Source organism: Meleagris gallopavo, chromosome 11 (assembly GCF_000146605.3).
Source record: "Meleagris gallopavo isolate NT-WF06-2002-E0010 breed Aviagen turkey brand Nicholas breeding stock chromosome 11, Turkey_5.1, whole genome shotgun sequence".
NCBI lineage: Eukaryota > Metazoa > Chordata > Aves > Galliformes > Phasianidae > Meleagris > Meleagris gallopavo.
In genome coordinates, this window is record NC_015021.2 from 14,791,258 (window position 1) to 14,811,062 (window position 19,805).

The 19,805-nt window shown below is 45.1% G+C and overlaps 1 protein-coding gene across 2 annotated transcripts in view; it reads left to right on the forward strand.

Annotated features, from left to right (window-relative positions):
• Positions 1-19,805, forward strand: part of DIS3L2 (DIS3 like 3'-5' exoribonuclease 2) — a 163,657-nt gene that overhangs the window by 109,844 nt on the left and 34,008 nt on the right. For both annotated transcript variants that reach the window (XM_010716800.3, XM_010716801.3), the window contains exon 14: positions 2,246-2,479. In XM_010716800.3, coding sequence (XP_010715102.1) covers positions 2,246-2,479 — 234 coding nt within the window. The remainder of the gene's footprint in view (positions 1-2,245; positions 2,480-19,805) is intronic.

Consider the following 19,805-nt stretch of genomic DNA (forward strand, 5'->3'; position numbering starts at 1 on the left):
AAGGGCAAAGGCAGAAACTGTATTGCTGAGCCTGTGCTGTTCTTCAGATGCAGAGCTGGGCGTTTTTAGGAACAGCGTGGCACGTTCCTGTTTGGAACCTGTTTGCAGTCAACAGAAAGATATTTATAAACAAGTGATGTAACTCTTCTTCTTGTTACTGTCTGCTGATGTTTGAAGCACAACCTGAATGTAGTCTGAGATTTGACATTCTTGTTCTGTTCCTGGGGCCCAGTATGCTGCATCTCTCATCTTACAAGGAAGTGAGTGGATCTCTGAAATATTTGGCCTCATCTGAGTAAGCAGAAAAATAAGATTTTGTTGAAAGCTTCAAGTTCAGGCAGCAAAGTGGAAATCCGGTTCATTGCCTCCTGCTGGGAACAGAGCAAGTTCTTGGAAATCAATGGCCAGAAGCACCATGTATCTCCAGACCTGGCTCCCACTGCTAGCCCAGGGACTGGAGAAAGCGCTCCTTCTCAGAGAGTTTGGAGCACATGAGAGTGAGAGCCAGAACTGATAGTGCCATTTGGTGCAGAAGTTAATAGCAGGAGATGGAGCAGCTGAAGGGAAATAGGAGCATTTGAACAGCAAGTTGAAAAGTGTTGCCTGTTGCAATTGGAGCTTCTGTAGAAGTGCTCAGCTCAAGTGAAGGCTGCTCAGCCCTTCTCAGCAAGGAACCTTCTTGGTGCCTGACTACCATCCCTGCACTGTAAGTCTGAAGTAACTGTTACCAGCTAACTACTAATTTCAAAAGTCAGTCTCAAAGAGCAGATCAGCTTCTTCCACATCACAGACCTTGCTTGTTTAATATCAGGAGATTTTGGGTATCTGGCAGATGTCATCAGATGTTTCTGACCTTCCAGATGTGGATCCTTCATCACTGCAAGAAGCCTAACCACACTGAATGGGATGCAATAGACCATGGAGCAGGTGCTGTCAGGAATTTTGCAGCACCTTTCTGACCAGTTTGGTGCCTTTTTCTTCCTTTGTCCTTGTGTATAGGTAGGGGTCACATGCACAGTAACCATGGGCTGAAGGTCTGAGCACTTTACATCACAAGGTATCACTTGCTGCATCCCATCCATCAGGACGCTTTCTAATTGAAAATGAGCTTAAATGTCCTGAGACTTTCAGAGATCTGAGCTGTACTTACGTTAGGGGGCACGGGGAGGGAGACAGCAAAGGTATCTTGGGGGTTCAATCCTTTCTTTTAAAGAGAAAAAGCAATGTCCTTGAAGAGTCTGTTTTACAGATGGCTGTGCTTCACAGACACTGTCACTTGCAGGATTTACCTTATTCTCTTCTGCTGATGAAGGGGTAAGGTGGTACTTGTACCTAACATAGAATTACAATTCTCCACCCATTTGCTGAGCACTTGTGCTTTGAATGGTTGATCACAGACTGCATCCCTCTCCAGAGCCCTCCTCCTGCCAGTGCTCTTGACTTTTCTGAAGAGCATTCAGCCCTTTGTGCCTCTGCACCTTCTCACTGGTTAGACGAGTTTTTGAGTTCTTATATATCCTTTCTGTGCTAAAGGATAATTCTGAATTGCTTCTTTCACACTGGTTTTCTTGTATGGAGCTTAAAATGGGAGTGACTTCTAGTTAAAATTTTGTAAGTGATTTTTCCATGATTTTCCTCTAGATTCTGAAATTATTTTGGGAGCTTAAAACACTTCCTGGCTTGAGTTTGGCCTCACACCATAAGCTTGCTAGAGGTCACTGACTGTCCATCTTTCCTCCAGATGCACCAAAATCCTACTTACGCACTTTCACAAATGCCAGTCAGACACTACAGACACTGTAGCTTTGTGTGAATGTGACCAGACAGCAGTCCTTTAGGGCCAGCCCCTTGTACACCACTGTTAGACTTTAACTGAAGAGGTGAAACGCAAGATTGTGTTTTCAGATAAGAGATCCCTCTTTGCATGTGCAGGTGTCTCTGTCTGTTGCCACTCCTGCATTTATTGAGCTTTGAGTGTGCTGGCTGGTTTCTGCTGTAGTTCTTTATCAAGGAGGGAATCCAGGTAGGGGGAGAAGACTGGGGCCATTTCTAATGTGAGAGAAAGACTTTATCATGCCTATACACATTACTAGAGAATCTAAGGAGCCTCATTGTGAGAAGATCTTCACTCAGCAATGAAAATTAGTGGTGAGGTCTGTTGTCATTCTTTCCACTGTTGGTACAACCTCTCGAGCTTTTGTGCAGTGGAAGCCTTTAGATCTGCCTATACTTTCCTGTGTTGCAGATCCTTGACGAATGGTTTGGGCGGACAGTCATCTGCTCCTGCGCAAAGCTGAGCTACGACCACGCACAGAGCATGATAGAAAACCCCGGGAAGGTGTTCTCACCTGAAGAACTGCCCCCTATCTCCCCTCAGCACTCAGTAGCTGAGATCCAGCAAGCTGTGCTGAATCTGCATCGCATCGCCCAGCACCTCCGCAAGCAGCGCTTCATCGACGGTGCTCTGCGCCTAGACCAGGTGGGATTTGCTCCTTATTCCGTTAGAATTTCCTGACAGAATAACAACTCCAAGGCAAAGGTAGGCTGGAACAGGAAGAGGAGTTGGTGTGCTGATGGTGTCTTAAAAATGGTATCAAAATGGTATCAAAATATAAAAATGTGTACCAAAAGCACCAAGTAGGATAAAAGGGAAAAAAAAAAAGCTGTTTTTTGAGGAGTGGTCCATCTTCCAGTATTTTTCAGAATCCTGAAACGATAGCAAACTTGGTAAGTAACTTGTTCAGCAAAACCAATCGCAGCAGTGTCATTTGGATATCCTTAGTGCACGTCACACTGTGAACAGTTACCGTCCTCATTTATTGCTGTGCTTGCAGTACTCGTGTTTTCCACCACTTTCATAGCAGTTCTCTGACAGGGAAACTGACTAAAATGTTATCTAAGCTAATGTTTATAAGTGAGTGTGGTTCAGAGGGAAGAAATGTGAGTGAGGAGATTTTGTGTCTGGGACAATTTAAGTAGTTTTGTATTGGTTGTAAAGTAGAAATGACACACACAGCAAGTAGATCCAGATATTTTAGATTACTACAGCAAAAATACTCTGCATTTGAGGTTCTGCTGCTCTGAGGTGGCTGCGGACAGGTTTTGTGGATAGGAGATTCCTGTAATTTATAGAACCCAGTGGCCTTCCCGACCAGGAGACAAAGTCATTTCTTGATATAAGGAAGCTCTATTGTTTCATATTGCAAAAGGAGCATGAGTCAACATAATCATATTGCTGAGAAAGAAGCTAGCGTACCGAGATGTATAAACAGGACTATTGTATGTAAGAGGTATGTTGCAATTCTTCCATTTTATTCAGGGCTGTAGTATTGTCTCCAGTTGCGGGAAAGCATGGTCTGATTGTAGAGAGGGAGAGCAACCAGTGTCTGTAATCAGTGAACTTCCTTGGCAGAGCATGTGGCTTAATCTGGTGGAGCTGCTGTAAAGAGGAGGGAATGCAGCGTCACCATTCCAGGACAGACAGGATGAGACATCCATGTTTTGAATTTCAGAGGTGGGGGTTATACTTTAAGATGAATGTTCTGATGTACGAGTTGTGGTGGCCAGGGCTGTTTTGCCTGCATGCATTTGAAGGTCCTTAAGGACTGGTTAGAAACACACAAGTAAGCCTGGAGCCAAGAGCTTTTGGTCGGGGTCCTCCCTTACTTGAAAGAAGCAATCTGTTCATAAACTATTTTTGGAAATCAGACTCTCATTTTGAAATCGTGCAGAGTTTGTTTAAAACTTTTTAGGAACAGAGTTTCACCTCATTGATATATATCATGCAGTGGCTAATAAGCTGGGCTTTCGTTTCCAAGCACGCTGAGTGCTAGAGAAATGCAGTTTGCATTACACAAGTCATTACACAAGCTTAGTGTTGTGCTGAACAGACACCCTATGTGCTTGACTTTAGTACCTGTTATCAAACTAACCTCAGGATATGTTTTAAAACACTTGTGACATTTTAAATGGGAGGATTTGGCCAGGGAAGCATCCTGTTCCAGTGATACCCCGTAACAGATTAGCGGTGTTTTTTGTTTTGCTCTGTGCTGTTGTGGAGGAGCCATGAAAGAGGAGGTATTGAAGCATCACTTGTGAGATTGGGGTTAAAAGCCACTTCTACTTCTAAAGGGGCTCATTCCCAGTCAGCCTGCTTCCTAGGTGGTGTGATGAACTGAATTATACTTCACAAGAGGCATTTTACACTGTACAGAATCTGTCTCCCCTGGCAAGAATGTCGGGGTGAAAGTAATGGTCCTTGAGAAGGAGTGTATTTTAGTTCAAGGAATACTCTCACTGTACTTACTCTTTTCAAGTGCTGCCATGGTAGCTACATTTGATAAACTACGTCTTCCTCAGCGCATGGGAAAAGCTGTTAATGTAAGGCCTGAATAAAAGCAGTATTTGAGGAGTGTGTATGTGGGCACGTCCAGTGTATATGGTGGGACAAAGCAGTCTGTAACTAGGAGCAGAATGAGATTAGACTGTCTCCCTTTGTTCCCCCACTTTGAGTTCCCATGGATGCAGCTCTGATCTGGGTCTGACTTCCAGCCTCAGGGGTGGGCCCGAATGGGAAACGCACCTTTCTAATCTCTGGACCTCTCATTGATTTCCTGTTGAGTAATGTAAATCCTGAACAATGGAAGACAAACTCCAGCAGGAAACTGGGGGCAATGAATTATCTGATTCCAAATAAATATGTGAGGAAAGGAAATGATCGTCCCATAGTATTAAGGGAGGGGGTGGCTGGGCATGGGTGACTCCTGTGCTTTTTTTCTTTCCAAGGGATGTGAGCCCTCTTCCTATACATTGCGTTATCTTTGAGTTCTGCCTTGAGGTCACTCCCTACTGAACAGTGATGAGCTTTTTTCCTAACTCCCACCCTGCCATTTTTCAGCATGACATGCTCTTCTGCTTCCTGTTAATATGAAGAAAATCATTAGGAGAAGAGTCTCCCTTCCTGCTTTGCCATTGGCCATGGTGGCCTTGGGCTGGTGCTCTCCCTGCCTGCCTCAGTTTCCCCTTAGCGATGATATTTATTTCCCCTGTAGCATCCATATAATTTAGGATCAATTCCCCGAAACTAAGAAATCTCTCTTTTGAAGCAACTCACGTTGGGTATTAGGAAAAGTTTCATCCCAGAAATAGTGGTGGTGCAGCGGCACGGGCTGCCCAGGGAGATGGGGAAGTCACCATCCCTGGAGGTGTTCAAGGACTGAGGAGTTGTGGCACTGAGGCATGTGGTCAGTGGGCACGATGGGCATGGGTTGACATTTAGACTTAGTGATCTTTGTGGTCTTTTCCAACCTTAATGATTGTGTGTTGTGATGAGGGGAAAGTTTCCTGTCTGAACATCGCTGTTGTAGTTTTGTGACCTAATGTGAGAACAGCATTTGCTTGCTCATAGCTCTCCTTCAGCAGTAATTTTAGAAGCAGGAATCTCTGCTCAACAGTTGAAGAATATTTTTTTGGATAATGTGGGAATAGCACATCTGAATCACTCAGCAAACCTTGAGAAAAATTACAGATGTGGTCTTGAAAGCTAAGGATTTGTCGATGCAGTATCACTATAGGGTTGTGAAATTTTGGATTCCTCCTGCTCCAGGTTGGTCCTGGTCATGGCAACCTGCAGAACTGCCACTTCTTTTTTTTTTTTTCCTTATTTCTTTTCAAAAGTCTTTAAGAGGGGAGTCCACCTCCATTGGACCTTGGGTCTGAGAACCTTCTGTGCAACCTGAGCCACATATCTGATGCTCTATGGGATCGTGCTGTTCCCGTAGTCCTCTTCTGGGGCTTTTTCCCTAGCATATAGTTATATAGCACATATGCTGGCTTGCTAGCTCCAGAAGGCAGCTGAGCACTGATTTTTAAACCTTTAAAAGTCTTTGCATCTTCAGCAGCTAAGGAGCTTACAAAACTTTGTCCACGCAAACAGAGATGAAGGTATTTCTTTTCTTTCTCCTTTGGAGCTGCAGCTTTGAAATGTAAAGACAGGAGTTGCTTTATGCTGTGGCTTTGAGCCAAAGTATTCAGGTATTTATGGCATCATCTGCTCCTTGCCTCCCTCCTGCCCCAAACCACAAAGTGCCACCCCTCTGCTGTCCTCTTGCAGCTCTCAGTGCACTCGTGCTATAAAGTGGAACAGGGATTTGACCTGGTTTAAAAACCAAAGTGAGCACTCCTCACAACTTTTCTTTTTTTCCTGGCCGTGTTACTTTCAAGCTGGATCACTTCCCCAAACCACAGCTTTTAGAAACACTAGCCAGAGAATCAGATAGAAACTTGCTGTTAAAAAAGAACCATCAAGTTTGTAGAAAAGCTCCTTAGCTCAAGCCTGCCTAGAGGAGACCTGCTGATAAATGGTTCTCTTTTTGGCTTCAGCAGTTTATAAATGAATCACAAGGACAGATGCCTACAAAGAGACAGGTTCAAAGGGATTTCAGTGCGTATTTAAAATGAGAATGCCCCGAGATGCTGATCTGTCTCTATGACAACTGTGTGAGCTGTGAGAGGTGGTTGTGCCGGTGATTCTGCCTTTGCCAGTGCACTTAGACCTGTGTGCTCAAAATGTTGGCTTTGACCAAAGTTCACTGTGTGAAGAACCCAAAGCACATTTGCATTTGTTGGTGGCTTTCAATTGTTTGATAGAGTAGCTTTTCTCCTTGTTTTCTGCACAACAGGTGTTCAGCTTTGCAAGTGAGTGTGAAAAAAGAAAGAAAGAAGGATAAAGATGGCAAAGATGAGACTGTTATGCAAATACAAGGACTGAATTGGTAGTGAAGTGGTCTCGCTGCTGCTTGTTCTCAGGCTGTGCGCTGGGTCAGTGTCACTTCATCTGAGCAAGCATTGCTTTTCCCTATGGGTTTCTTATTGTTTTGAGTAACATAAAGATAGTAAAAATTGTGGTAGTGTACCTCTGCACCATGCTGGAGACCTTGCTAGTGTTCTACCCAGTGACTGCTGGGGATAAGGTAATAAGAATTGCCATGTTTAATTAAAATTGGTGTGATTCGCAAAGTAAAAGTGTTGCTACTGCAGGAAATGTGTGACCCCCAGTACAGATATGTGTGCTAGCAGCATGCCAGCTCCAAAGCTCCCGGTTATATGCTGTACTGCATCAACTCACTGTATATCTGTAAAGTCTTTGAACCTCTCAGAATAGATTCTGCTTGATTCAAACAGTTCTGAGAAGCCAACCACACATAGAAGGTGAGGAGGAGGAGGTACATTGTATTGCAGGATATGACCTTGTATGTTGGGAAATTGGGATTTTGTGGCTGCTGGGATAGGACAGAAACACATTTTTAAAGAGTTAACTCCTGCTAAATGCTGTTTGCTTGGAAGTCTCAAGTCAGAGATTAATTACCATCACCACTGAACTATTTCAATATGAGTAGTTGTTAGAAATAATTATGAGACATTTTGTCGTATCTTCTGCTTTGTGTTTGTAAGGTAAGCATTCAGATCATGTAGTCTTTTTGCTGTGTGGAGGTAGTAAATGTTTCTACCAGGACAGCCGGTTCGGCAGCCATTGTGCACTGAATGCAGAATATCTGTATATGAACAGGAGGTGCTTTGGATTGAAACTGTGCTTGGTTCTGATGGGAACGTTGGACAGTGGGTACCAAATTCCTCTCACGTTCAGTTTCCTTGGGATAGGCTGAGGTGTGTACACAGCCACGTGGTTTGGCTTGGGAGAAAAACCCAAAGGCTCATTTATAAAATCTCAGGAATTGCCATGATACCCCCTAAAGATGCTGCTACAGCAATGGTGTGTGAGGCAGGATGGGCTGTACGTACAGTGCTGTGAGATAAATGGAAATGCAGACTGACAAGGGGCTTTCACTATTCACTTCCTATCACAATTCTGCCATTGTCTAATGCTTTTCTTTGATGTCTGGTTAAAGAGACGTTGCTGATACCCAGAATGGGGACAGCAGGTGCTGTGCGATCATTATGGGCAGTTGCTTATACTGCATGATACATTAGGCAGCTGGGGGGATGTTGGATGTATTTGGAGATTAATTTTCTTTGGGGATTTTAATAGTCTTTTGCATAGCCTCAGTTAATACATCAAAATGAGCATCGAAGGCCATAGCTGTCTTCTGGGAGCTGCTGCTCTTCCCTGCAGGAGTAATCAAAATGTATTTGCAAAGGTGAGTTAGTGAAGTAGGAAGGATTTTCAAAATGTCTTCCCTATGATACCACAGGGAAAGTGGTCCTTTGCAGGCCAGTAGGAAATGTCATCGTTGTCAGGAGCAGCCAGCAGCTCAGGTCAGGCAGTTTGCACACACACTGAGGAGGCATTGTGAGGTCATGTTATGGAGCTGGGTCTGTGTGGGCTGAGCAGCTTTCTGTGTGCGTGGAGAAGTTTGCATTGCCAGTAGGCATTGCGGTATTTTGATGAAGTTGGGATTTTGAGTAGAAAGCCCTCAGAATCTAATCACGGAGGGTCTTTTACCCCGGGATTTTAATGAAGTGCACCCAGGAATGTGAGTAGGATCGATGTCCTCACACATCTCCTGCCGTTCCCTGATCATTCTTCTGGAGCTGAGCAGCTGTGTCACAGCAAGAGCAGGTGGTGAAGTGGCCAAGTTGGCTCCAGCAGGAGCAGGGAGTGGGACACTGGAGTGTAGGACTGGGCTGTAGGGCGTTGTGCTGGGAGCCACTGCAGCCAGATGTCTGGGCAAACACGTCCAGGAAAGAGCTCCCCACACAGCAGTGCTCCAGCATTGATTTACCACCTGTAGTGCAAGAATAGGTTACAACTTTTTCTGTTCTTGTTGGAGTATTCCAGCTACTAACTGACGTGTTCAAGATCTCTGGTCATTTGCAAGTGGTTTTTAATAATCAAATAAACACATCTTGACCTCCTAGCTGTATTAAATCTACCATGTACTAGAAGCTCCTCCAAAAAAAAAAAAAAAAAAAAAAAGATTTTTTTGAGATGCTGTCACAGGAATGGCTTCATTCATCTGCCAGCATCAGAGCAGGTACCTACGTGTGTCAGCCAGAGTGCTTCTATCCCATGGAAATACGCTGTGCTTGATCAAGGCAGAGTTGCAGTGGACAGTCTTCATGACGTTTTCCAAATGACTTGCTTTTATCCCATCAAGTGGATCACTGATCAGCCATTGTAAAAGGGGCTGAGTGGGCAGCCACCGTGTGCTGACTTGCTGATAAGGCTGAAGGCGTTTGCAGGTGCTCCACATTCACACATGGAGACACCTCTTGTGTTCCTGGACTATCCAGTCACAGGTGGGTCAGCAGCTTGGGGTGAGTCGCTCTTGAGGACTTCAGAGATTGCTGAATGTCTGTAGATGAGGGAGAGGGCATCTGTTGTAGGTGCTGCCTTGGTGTGAAGGGATATGGCTCAGACGTGAAGCTGTTAGCTAGGGTCGAGCAGAGAATTCAGTGCTTGATCTAGCTCTCAGTGCTATTTTTGAGGTTAGTGGGAAGAGAAGTGGCTTTAGCTGGTTGCACTTGAAGAGGTTCAAAACAGACAAACTGGTTCTAAATGTTTGTGTGGTGCTGCATGTGAGCTGAGTGTTAGAACAAAATTCCGATTTTGCATGTCTTTCTGAGGAAGCAATCCTTGCTCTTGGTGCGTCTTGCTTTCCAGTTGATTGTTGGTGTTTTTCTCACCCAGTGATGAACAGACGTCATCAGAAAGTCTTGTGTTGCTTCAGATTGCATTTGTCACATATTTGAACTTGACTTGACAAGGGTTTTTTTTCAGGTATTAATTATTGCTGACTGCATGGCTAATCCATCATTCTGTTTAGATGGAGTCAGTGTGTGTTGAGTGATATAAGTTCAAATGTGATCAGTCTGCCGTAGGTGAAGATGTAGCAGCTCTTTGTCAGAGCCAGTTCTGTTTCACCTAGCAGTAAATGGAAGAAAGGCTAATTGTGTAATGATAAAAGACAACGTTTGGAAGGAGTTGAAAGATTCAGATGTTGCAGTTCTGTGATTCCTCATTTCAGTTCCCAAGTGAGAGTGGGGGGAGGGAGAATTCTTTGTTTCCATGACCACAGCTCACTTTATCAAGTGTCTGTGGGCATGATCATTTCTCCTGAGCTCTGGGACACTTTATCTTTTCTCACGTAACATACGAATGCTGAAATACAAAGAAGTTCAGAGAGCACCTGTGCTTTTCAGGGCCCTCTGAAATGAGATTTTTAGGCAAAATCCCAGCAGAGCTGAGAATGGAGCCCATTTTGCCTGATTTGAAGAAGCCAGTGCTGCTCAAGTCCATTTTTGGGTTTGTCTTTAAACTTTCCAAGTCCAAGCCCATGTCTCCTGGAATGATATGCCCTGCTAAAGTTTGCAGTGATTCATTGGGAGTGCATTTTGTTGAGCAACCCGTTGCTTTTGTTTTGAAAGCAAGTGACTGAGAATCTCTCTTTAGTAATCTAGATCATTTATCTTGCACTTCTCTGCATCTTCCCGTGGTAATAAGGAAGTTCTTCTAGCATATGAGTGCAATTCAGAGTGTAGTTTTCCCCTCAAGATGTAATTGTGTAAAATGGGACAGTGAAACATAACTTCCTAGTTAAGATTGTTTGTCCACTTTGCACTTTGTTTTTGAGATTTATCAATACTTCATATTTCGTAAAGACCTCTTCCCTGCATGCACTTCTTTGTGTGGTGCTTTGCTGGATTGTAAAAGAGGCAGCATGATGCCTCGGTGCTGCCTGTTCCCATCTCCAGGCACAGCTATTGATTCCTCTCCAGATATACATATTCATAAGTTGCATTGTCAACATCTGAAAACTTGATGGTAGTATTAAACTATGCCCTCTGCAGGTAATGCATTTTCTGGCTTGGATCTGGGATGGTAGCAGATTTATTGCCAATTTTGTGCCAATTTATTACCAACAGAGTCAGTTGCAGTCCATTGCCCGTCCGTGATGGGTTTCTGTTAAATTGATGGTCACTTGAAAATGAAGCAAGTGGTGGTGAGGAAGTAGTCCCAAGGGTTTGCTAGGCTAGAGTGGTTTGAGAGACTTCAGAATCTGGAAGAAACCAACCATGCAAAATCACCGTGAAAGGCTTTTGTGGGTGACTCCTATAACTAGAATTGAAAAACTTGTTCCTGTCTCAGAAGTACAGACTTACCAAGCAGTCACGTTTGTTTGTTTGTTTTAAAAGCCAGCCTAGCCTGCATGAAACAAATTGTGATTTGTGCCTTCCTTGACAATTGAAATAAACTATTTGCATCATGGGATTTGATCCCTCTGATTTGGCTTTTCTTGGGGACTGCAGAGCTGTAGCTTATTGGGTGTCCTGTGGCAATGCTGGGATCAGCCCTCTGACAGAGACATTCTCACTCCCATGCATCAACAGGAGGTTTTGCATTAGCTTGATGGCTGCAGTTTCACCTCAATTTCAAGGTCTCTGTTTTAATCTCAAGACTCTCCTTTCTTTTCTGAGAGAGCTCCATTGATTCAGCTTGCACTTTGCTTTTAATTAGCATGTTAGGATAGGAGCTCACCCACAATACTAGGAAATAAAATGCTTAAGTGGCTAAAATGGGATTTAAAAAGATGCAATTTATTAAATGGTTTCTCTCAGTGATGTGTTTAGCAGGTATAGAAGAGAGAATGAACTAAACCAGACTTTGGCATTTAGAAAAGTGAGTCATTTTTTCTGTTGCATCATGTATAAACTTTTCCCTTCTCGTGTATGGTATGGTTGAAATTACTTTGAGGTTTTGAATTTTCACTTCAACTCTCTGTTTTTTATTATTTTCAAACATTACTGAAAGTGATGGTTGATAGTCTTTAAACTGTGCTCACATTGCCTTGCTCTTTAGGGCTTTTGTTGTTGGTGTTTTTTTGTTTCTTTTTTTGAAGTAAGTCAATAGGCAACAGATAGGTGGTTAACTATGATGGAAAGTTAATGGTGAGAGTGAGAGGTGCCCATGATGATGGATCCATAGTCCATGGTGGCAAGTAGTTCTGCTGTCGAACTGCCTTTACTCAGAGGACCAACCTTGGATTCTTTATGCATTATGGTCATCTCTTCAAATTCTCAAGCATTTGTACAGGTTCCTTGAAGTCAATTTAAGGGTCATAAACAGTATTTTTATACTGCTGGTATTGCAGCTTGTTGAGGCAGCAGACAGATGAGTCTTCTGTTCAAAGAATGCAGAACAGCATGGAACCCTGTGGGATGAACATCCCACTGACATAGGGGCATCACGAGGAAGAGTGGTTTCTGCCACTATAATGTCTTCCACGCTTTGTGAAAACTTGGTAGTCTTCAGTATCTTGAAGCCTTGAACATCTCGAAGGCATTGAGTACTGAGAGAGACCAGGTGGAAATCTGGTATCTGAATGGAGTCTGCCCAGATTGGATGCAGCACAAAAACAGTTGATGTCCATGTGGTGTACTCCCATGATGTACAGGCTTCTTGGGGTGAAGAAATTCAGCAGGTGGAGTTGTGTTAGACCATTCCTGCTCTGCTTGTTTTGTAGGGAGAAATGGCTGCTCCATCAAGGAGGCTGCTGGATAACCTTCCTTCCCTTGAGCTGAAGGCTCCCAGCTGCAGCTGGGCACTGCAGAGGGGACTTACCCCAGCCCCAAGCGACTGGGCACACTAACACCATCTGGGCTCAGTAACACCATCTGGGCTTCACCCCTTCAGGAAAATTGTTGAAGAAAAGGCAGCTCTTATAACCAAATTATTTGGTTTAGTGGTTTTGGATTTTTTTGCACAGTTTTGGCTTGGTATGCTCTTGGGCCTGGTTTATCCTTGCTCTTGCTGTTTGTAGCTTGCTTTGGACTGAGCACTGAGGAGCAGTGTTTTCTGGAGTAATATTTGCAATACTGGTAACGTAGTGATGGGTACAAAATACAACTCCAAGGTGGAAGACTTGATAAAAAACTGACATGAAATGGGTGCTACCACAGGTATATCACCCAACCATCATTAATACTTCACTTGTGATTTTATGTTAGAGGAGGGCATTTTTTGTTTGCCCAAAAGAAAAACTCTTGCCCTCCTTCATGGAAGTGCTACCCCAAATGTTTTTGAGAACTAACATATGAATCACAGATTTGTAGGGATTGGAAGGGACCTCTGGGGTCATCACGTCCAACCCCCCACTAAAGCTGGTTCCCTACAGTGTTGTGCGCAGTCTACTTTGTCTCACAGGGAGGAGGTTTGATCTTCAGTGCTGACAGATCTTGTCAAAGCCCATGTGATCCTCCTCCTCTGTTAGATCTTTTAGAGAGGTCTTTATGAGAGGACAGATATTTCACAGCTTGCTGAATGTCAGCTGTGACTGTGTGCCGATGCCTGGAATGTGCTATGCCTGGATGCCGATGCCTGCAGCGATGGCATCCTGGAAATGTAAATCTGGAAAGAGCTTTAGGAGAAGATTCTTTCCTTTCCTTGGCAATAGCAGGAGCTCAGCTGGCAACAGTCGTGAGCCACGTTTGTCATTGCTTTGTAGCTGCTGGGGCCTGTAGGAGGTGTTTCCTCCAGGAGACATCTCCATGACTTTCAGCCACACAGCCTACAAGAGACATGGAAGAAGTTTGCCCCTGGACCCTTCCCTCACGTGTCCCTGATTAGTCATTGCCTGGAATCTGAAACACCAAAGGTCTGCAGACACTTAATGAGCCAAGGTCCACTGGGGAAGAGTTCAGCAGTCTGCAGGGCTCACCTGACTTCAGCCCACTCGTCAAGCAGGGTGACTCACACGAGGTTATCTTGAATCTCATCCAACATCTACGTTCATTGCAGTCAACCTGCTGGATGTTGTAATAGTGTGTTACTGCACCTAGCTGCAGTGTTGCACTGTGCAGGGGAATACTGGTGTGTGAGGTGCCCTTATATGCAGGCCAAGCAAGTCACCTTGAGCTTCCCACAGACAATTAGAATCACAGAATCATTAAGGTTGGAAAAGACCTCTAAGATTACCAAGTCCAACCCCAACCCATCCCCACCATGCCCACATCTCCATGGTTCTTGAATGGTGATTGGGATGGTCACTCCCCCTCCTCCCTGGGCAGCCTATACCAGTGCACCACCACTCTTTCTGAGAAGACATTTTTCCTAATATCCAACCTGATCCTGCCCTGGAGCAAGACCATCATCTCTTGTTCTGTTGTATGGCAAATGTGTTTTTTTCACCCAGTTGCTGTAGTCACAGCCAGACAGGGGTCTCTGCCCTTCAGCTGTAAGAGGGGATTTCGGCCCTAGGTTGGGTTGATGGAAAGAAGCGTGAGGCTTGCTTTAAGGAAGAAAAAAATTAGCCCATTCGAAAAGCAATTTGTTTCTGCTTTCTGTGAGCGAGGCTTCCAAATGAACTTTTAGTCAATTCTGCAGTACAATCAACAGGACTGGAAAAAAATACCAAGTGAAGTAACACAGTGGCTGTGGTAAACATGAACCGAGGCCTTGGAAGTAGCTAATGGCATACCACAAAAGAGTCTCCTTTCACCCACCGCCGGCCGTGCCAGCAGCAAGCGCTGCCAGCGCTGGCTTCTCTCAGAGGAAAGCATCATTTGGCTCCCTTTTGGATTTCATTACTCTTCCTGCGCTCCCTCCTGCTCGCAGCAAAAGCCTTTCCAGTTGTAAAGAAGTGAATTAACTCCCTTGGTGTCAGTGATGGATGAGGCGCTTTCTCCCTCTTCAAAGAGGCGAGCCGTGCCGGTGAATGCAGGCCAGCCGAGTTGAAAAGTCCAAGCGGAACAGGGGAGCCCAGGAGGTGACCCAGCTGTCACACGGGCACCCTGGGGACGGCTCCCACTGATGCCGTGCGGGACAGGAACAAAGCCGCTCTCAGCGCGCTCCCCTCCTGCCGGGCTCCTGGGTTTTGTCCCCTTTCAATGGCCTTGAGCACATGGCTTAGCACACAGCAGCCGTCGGCACAGGGCTCGGAGCCTCAAAGGCTTTCAGGGTTAGCGCGCTGGTACTCGGAGAGCTCATTCTGGGCGTCCATGGCTAATCATATTAAAGGTGACCTCGTGGGCAGTGCTTCCCATTGTTGCCATATGTTTTGTCCAGTGCTTGAGTGATGTCGTGCATTGGAACGTATTCATGCGTCACCTAATTTAATCACCAGGCTTAATCCCTTCTCCTGTTCTACACTCTTAGAATTTACTGGCTCTTTGTGCATTGTCTGGGTCTCCTTCACAAGCCGATACAGACTCCTGCAGATATTTTTATTTACTTCCAGAATCTATTTAAAAAAAGCACCCCAGCAACAAACCCAGTAAGCTCTGCAGAGGGTGGGTGGTGTGGTGGGTGCTCTGGAGGCTGATCCTTATCCCTGCCCTCTTCTTCCTTCATCTTTTCCATAGAGATATTAAGGATTGGGCTCATGGGTTTAAAAAAGAACAAGACAAAACAATACGAATGGAAAAATGACTGAGAAAGTTGTGTGTCTCATTTTAATATTGTTGGAATAAATAACTAATTTTGAGAACTTTACTGTCTCTGTAAAATATGGTGGTGGTTTCTGCCTTTAAAACTTACTGCTTTGGTATGGACAACTCAATTCCAGCACTGAACTGGACAAGATTAACCCAGCAAAGCCACGAGTCCATCACGCTGGGAAACTGGAAAGTCTGATTTATGCAAAACTGCTGCACAAGGGAGAGAATAGAGCTCTGTGAGAGCCGACATGGTTCACAGAAGCCAGACGTTTCTAGGGAGCGGCTTGCAGGATGATTTCTAAAGCTTTTCCCTGCCCCAGCTGACGCTGCAGTGTGGAGGTATAGGTTAAAAATTGGGACGAGAGATCCAGTTGTCTTGTGACTCGCTTTAGGAGCAGACGGGCTCAGCCCTGGCAGGGGAAGGCAGTGATGAGATTTTAGGATGATACATGATCAGGTTGCTGCTGTGCTGGACTCCCAGAGGCAGGAAGCCTTTTCGTTTTCTTACACTTGCTGAGGCAGACTGTTGAATAAATAGCTCATGGTGCGGCTCAGTTCTTAGATTCTCCTTCCTTGCCTGCAATGCGCTGGTACCCACAACTCCAAACAGCAGAATACATCCCGGATGTCTTTGAAACCTTAAACATGACTCGTACGGATCTGACTGAATTGCAGCTTTGAGCTTTCCTCTGTGTTAACATGCAGGCTTTCTTGCAACTGAGCTTGCACGCACGGATTTGCTGATCTTCTGCGACAGTGTGTTATGGTTTAGGCTTGATAGGAGGAAGGAGGAATGACGTAAAAGATTGCAGATTTGTGACCGGTTTTAAAAATAGTTTTAAAATATTATGTATCTTCATTTTGAAGAAATGCAATACTGCTTGGAAACCACAACTACTGAATATAAACCATGTCAGGCCCTTACATATGTTAAATAACAGTGCGGAATGGAGGGTTATAAACAGCCTGCTGCGCGCTAGTGCTGGAAGAAGATCATTGATTTGCCCTCAGCGATCAACAGCAACATCACAGGCTCTTACTTCGACTTGGCTGTACAACACCACTTTACATTTTATACTGCACCTTTTCAGAGCAAACCTTGCCAGAGCCCTTTCCGAAGCGTGCGCACACAGAACTCGCTTCTCCGCTGGACCGGAGCTGCTGCAAGGGAAGCGGGAGGGCAGGGTGCCCACCTGTCCGCCAGCGGGCTCTTGGCACCTGGCTGGGACAAGTCACCTGGCCCCTGGCCATCCCCGCTTCCGTCTTTTCACAGGCTGTGACAGAGGAGCTGTGAGGTCCCTAGGAAAGAGCGAGCAGAAGCAGGTCACTGCCAGAGGAATTCCAGCGAGCCACAGCCAGCCCGTTCCTGGGAGAGCCCAGCAGCAGCCTGCTCTCGTCAGCCATGGAAGGGGCAGGAACGTCCTCGAAAAGCTTGGAATCTACTGCTGAGAGAGCTGAAAGCAGCAAGATTGCGGCTGGGCTTTAGGGCTGCCTGGTATTTCACAGCAGCATCTTGAAGGATGAGGCAGAAGAGCATGGCTTTTCAGCTGAGATCGTAGAATCATTAAGGTTGGAAAGGATCTCTAAAATCACCAAGTCCAAACACCAACGCTTCCCCGCTGACCACGTCCCTCAGTGCCACATCTCCATGGTTCTTGAACACCTCCAGGACAGTGACTCTCCCACCTCCCTGGGCCGCCTGTGCCAATGCATCACCACTCTTCTGAGAAGAAGTTTTTCCTAGTATCCAACTTGTCCACATGATGTGATCGAGGCATTCTGCATCTTCCCACTCCCAACTCCAGTTTAACTGCTTGCAAAAATAACTGAAGCTAGAAATACCGTTGTGATCTCTCTTGTTACCTGGCAGAGCCCTTATCATCTCAGCACGAGGGCTGTTCATATTTTAATGAGTTTGTCTCTTGTTTGGAGATTATTACAAGCTTACATCTGTTTTCTCGTGCAGCTCTACGGAAATCCCTCCAGGCATGAGATAGTACCTGGGTACTGAATTAATCTGTGCTCCTGGGTTCTCACAGCTCCATTAGGGGCTTAGCAGGGGAAGCAACAAGCATTAACAAACTTAAGAAAATAGGATTTGCTGCGTTCGATCTGCCCTCAGCTCCTTGTAACTTCCCAGCAGCAGTGACAAAGACTAGGCATCTTACAGGAGGACCCAAAACACCGGGTCTGATTTGCAAACTGCGCATCAACAGTCCCCAAAGGGAAAAAAAGTTGAGCTGTAGAGTCACACATATAAGAAATGTGGAATCACTTCTCCTGCCATGTGCCCAGAAGCATCTGCACCCACAGCTCTTACCTTGTTTCCATGTGGCCTGAGCCATGTGAAGGCAATGCTGTGTCCCATTCTCCTGCCTGCTTCACTCAGGTTGCAGCAGCCCTTGGAAACCAGTGCAGATCAGGCATTTTGTGATGGGCAGTCTGTCCTGTTGGTCTTTGTTGAATGCATGTATTTCCTTTCTTTGATCTGGAACTTTTAGTGTAGCTGGCTTTCTTGTTGTTTTTCCTGAAACAAGCCATGTGCCACGTCTTACTTGTGTTGTGTTCCTGAGCAGATCTGGGTATCAGTCAGTGTCCAGATCTGCTGCTGCTTTTAGAGCTGCTCCCTTCTGCAATGTTGTTCTCTCCTGGCTTTGGACTCTCCCAACCTAGCAGTGCTAAGCCTAAAGATAAGCTGCAGGCTGCTTGAGCTTAGGGCCTGTAAATTGAGACCTGTTTTCAGAGATGACTGTCAGGTGGATGAAACAGAGCAGCTGGGGATAATGATGGGCTGCCTGCAGTATCCACTAGTAACAGCATACCGAGCAGTGGGGTTAGGGAGGTTTTCCACTTGGTTGTGCCACTTTTCATCAAGGAAATAGAGAAAACACTGATGGCTTTCCTTTAGTTTTTCAGGATCTCACATTCATATTGTCTTTTGGGACAGAAATGCCGCAGTGATGCCCTTCTGGTCAGGCTGTGCATCATCAGGCCAAAATGGCACATACGTGGCTTAGAGAATGATTGATATAATCTCCCTAGCTCACTGTAGGCTTCTTTCAAATTTCTGTTGACACTCAAGCCTCTTACTCGTGGTCATCCTTCTCTCTCAAATTCCTGCTTTCCCAAGTGAATTTCCATAGCTTGCATGGGGAAGAGTTGGCCAGTTGGGTGGTACCTGCCTCTTAACCTTCTGTCTGAGTAGAACCAGGAAGTCAGCATTGGTCTTCAAAATACAAAAGCTTTCTGTATCCCCCAAACTCCTCTCTGTTAAGGCTGGCAAAGCCCAGTTGTGAATGAGGCATTCTTCACACAACAGAGTCAAGTTGTCTTTCATTGTTTGTTGAGCACCAGAAGGGCTGGGAGAAGCACTGGGAGATCAGCAGGAGCCAGGAGTGCTTTAAGGGGAGGCTGGGAGTAACGTGAAACAGCCAGGCAGTGAAATCTGGCACAAATCTTGTTGGTGTCACTATTTTTTTATGCGGTGTTTCCTAGGGATGTTTTGCTTTTATTTTAAAATTGATGTATGTGTAGCAAATACTTAAAGTTCATTGACAGTTCCCTAGTGGTCTAGAGCGTACGGTGCTGTGTCAGAATTCGTTAGTTTCTGAAGAAGATATTTTTAATCTACCAACATAAACTCTTTGCAATTGTATAATCTTTATTTTAGCCCTGTGGTTTCCTAATCATGCATCTAAAGAATGAATCATCCAGTTTATAAATTATAAAGAAAGCGAGCAGAAATGTTCGACTCTTCTTTCTAAATAAATCTGGTTCCGTTTTCTGTGTTCTAAACTTCTAATGCAGGCAAGTGTGAATGCTTAAAAATGAACTCATTGAAAGTTTATATTTTTGCCGAGTGCCTTGTCTTCTCAGCAGATTTCCTTACCTGTCAGTTGCAGCTGTGAAATAGAAGTCAAGGGTACGATGCCAGCTTGCTGTTCTGGTGACCACATCTGCATCTCTTTGCAAAGGATCCAGTAGATGCCATGCTTCTCTCTGGTTTTGCTGTATTACCTGATGATTTGTAGCAGAGGACATGTTGCCATGAGACCATGGAGCAGCCCGTCAGCGTGCTAGGGAGCATGAATTGGTTGTTCTGATCCCATGACGGGAAGACCCTAGGATCCTTGCTGTGTCCCAGGGTAGATTATTGGAGAGGAAACCCTGCTGCAGCTTGAGGAATCATTTAGTAATAACTTATAGTGGCTTTAGGTCCCAGGCTCAGAGTCTCTCATCAAGGAGGTCGATGGGGGAAAAGCATGAAAACTGCTGGCTTCTGTTTTTCTATTTGCTAAGGATTTGCTGGCTTTTTGTGTATTTCATATTGTTCTTGGGTGAATTGCAGGCAGTAGCAGAGGAATAACATGTGAGTGGAACAGTGGGATTGTAAAGTAGAAATGGGCAGCGGG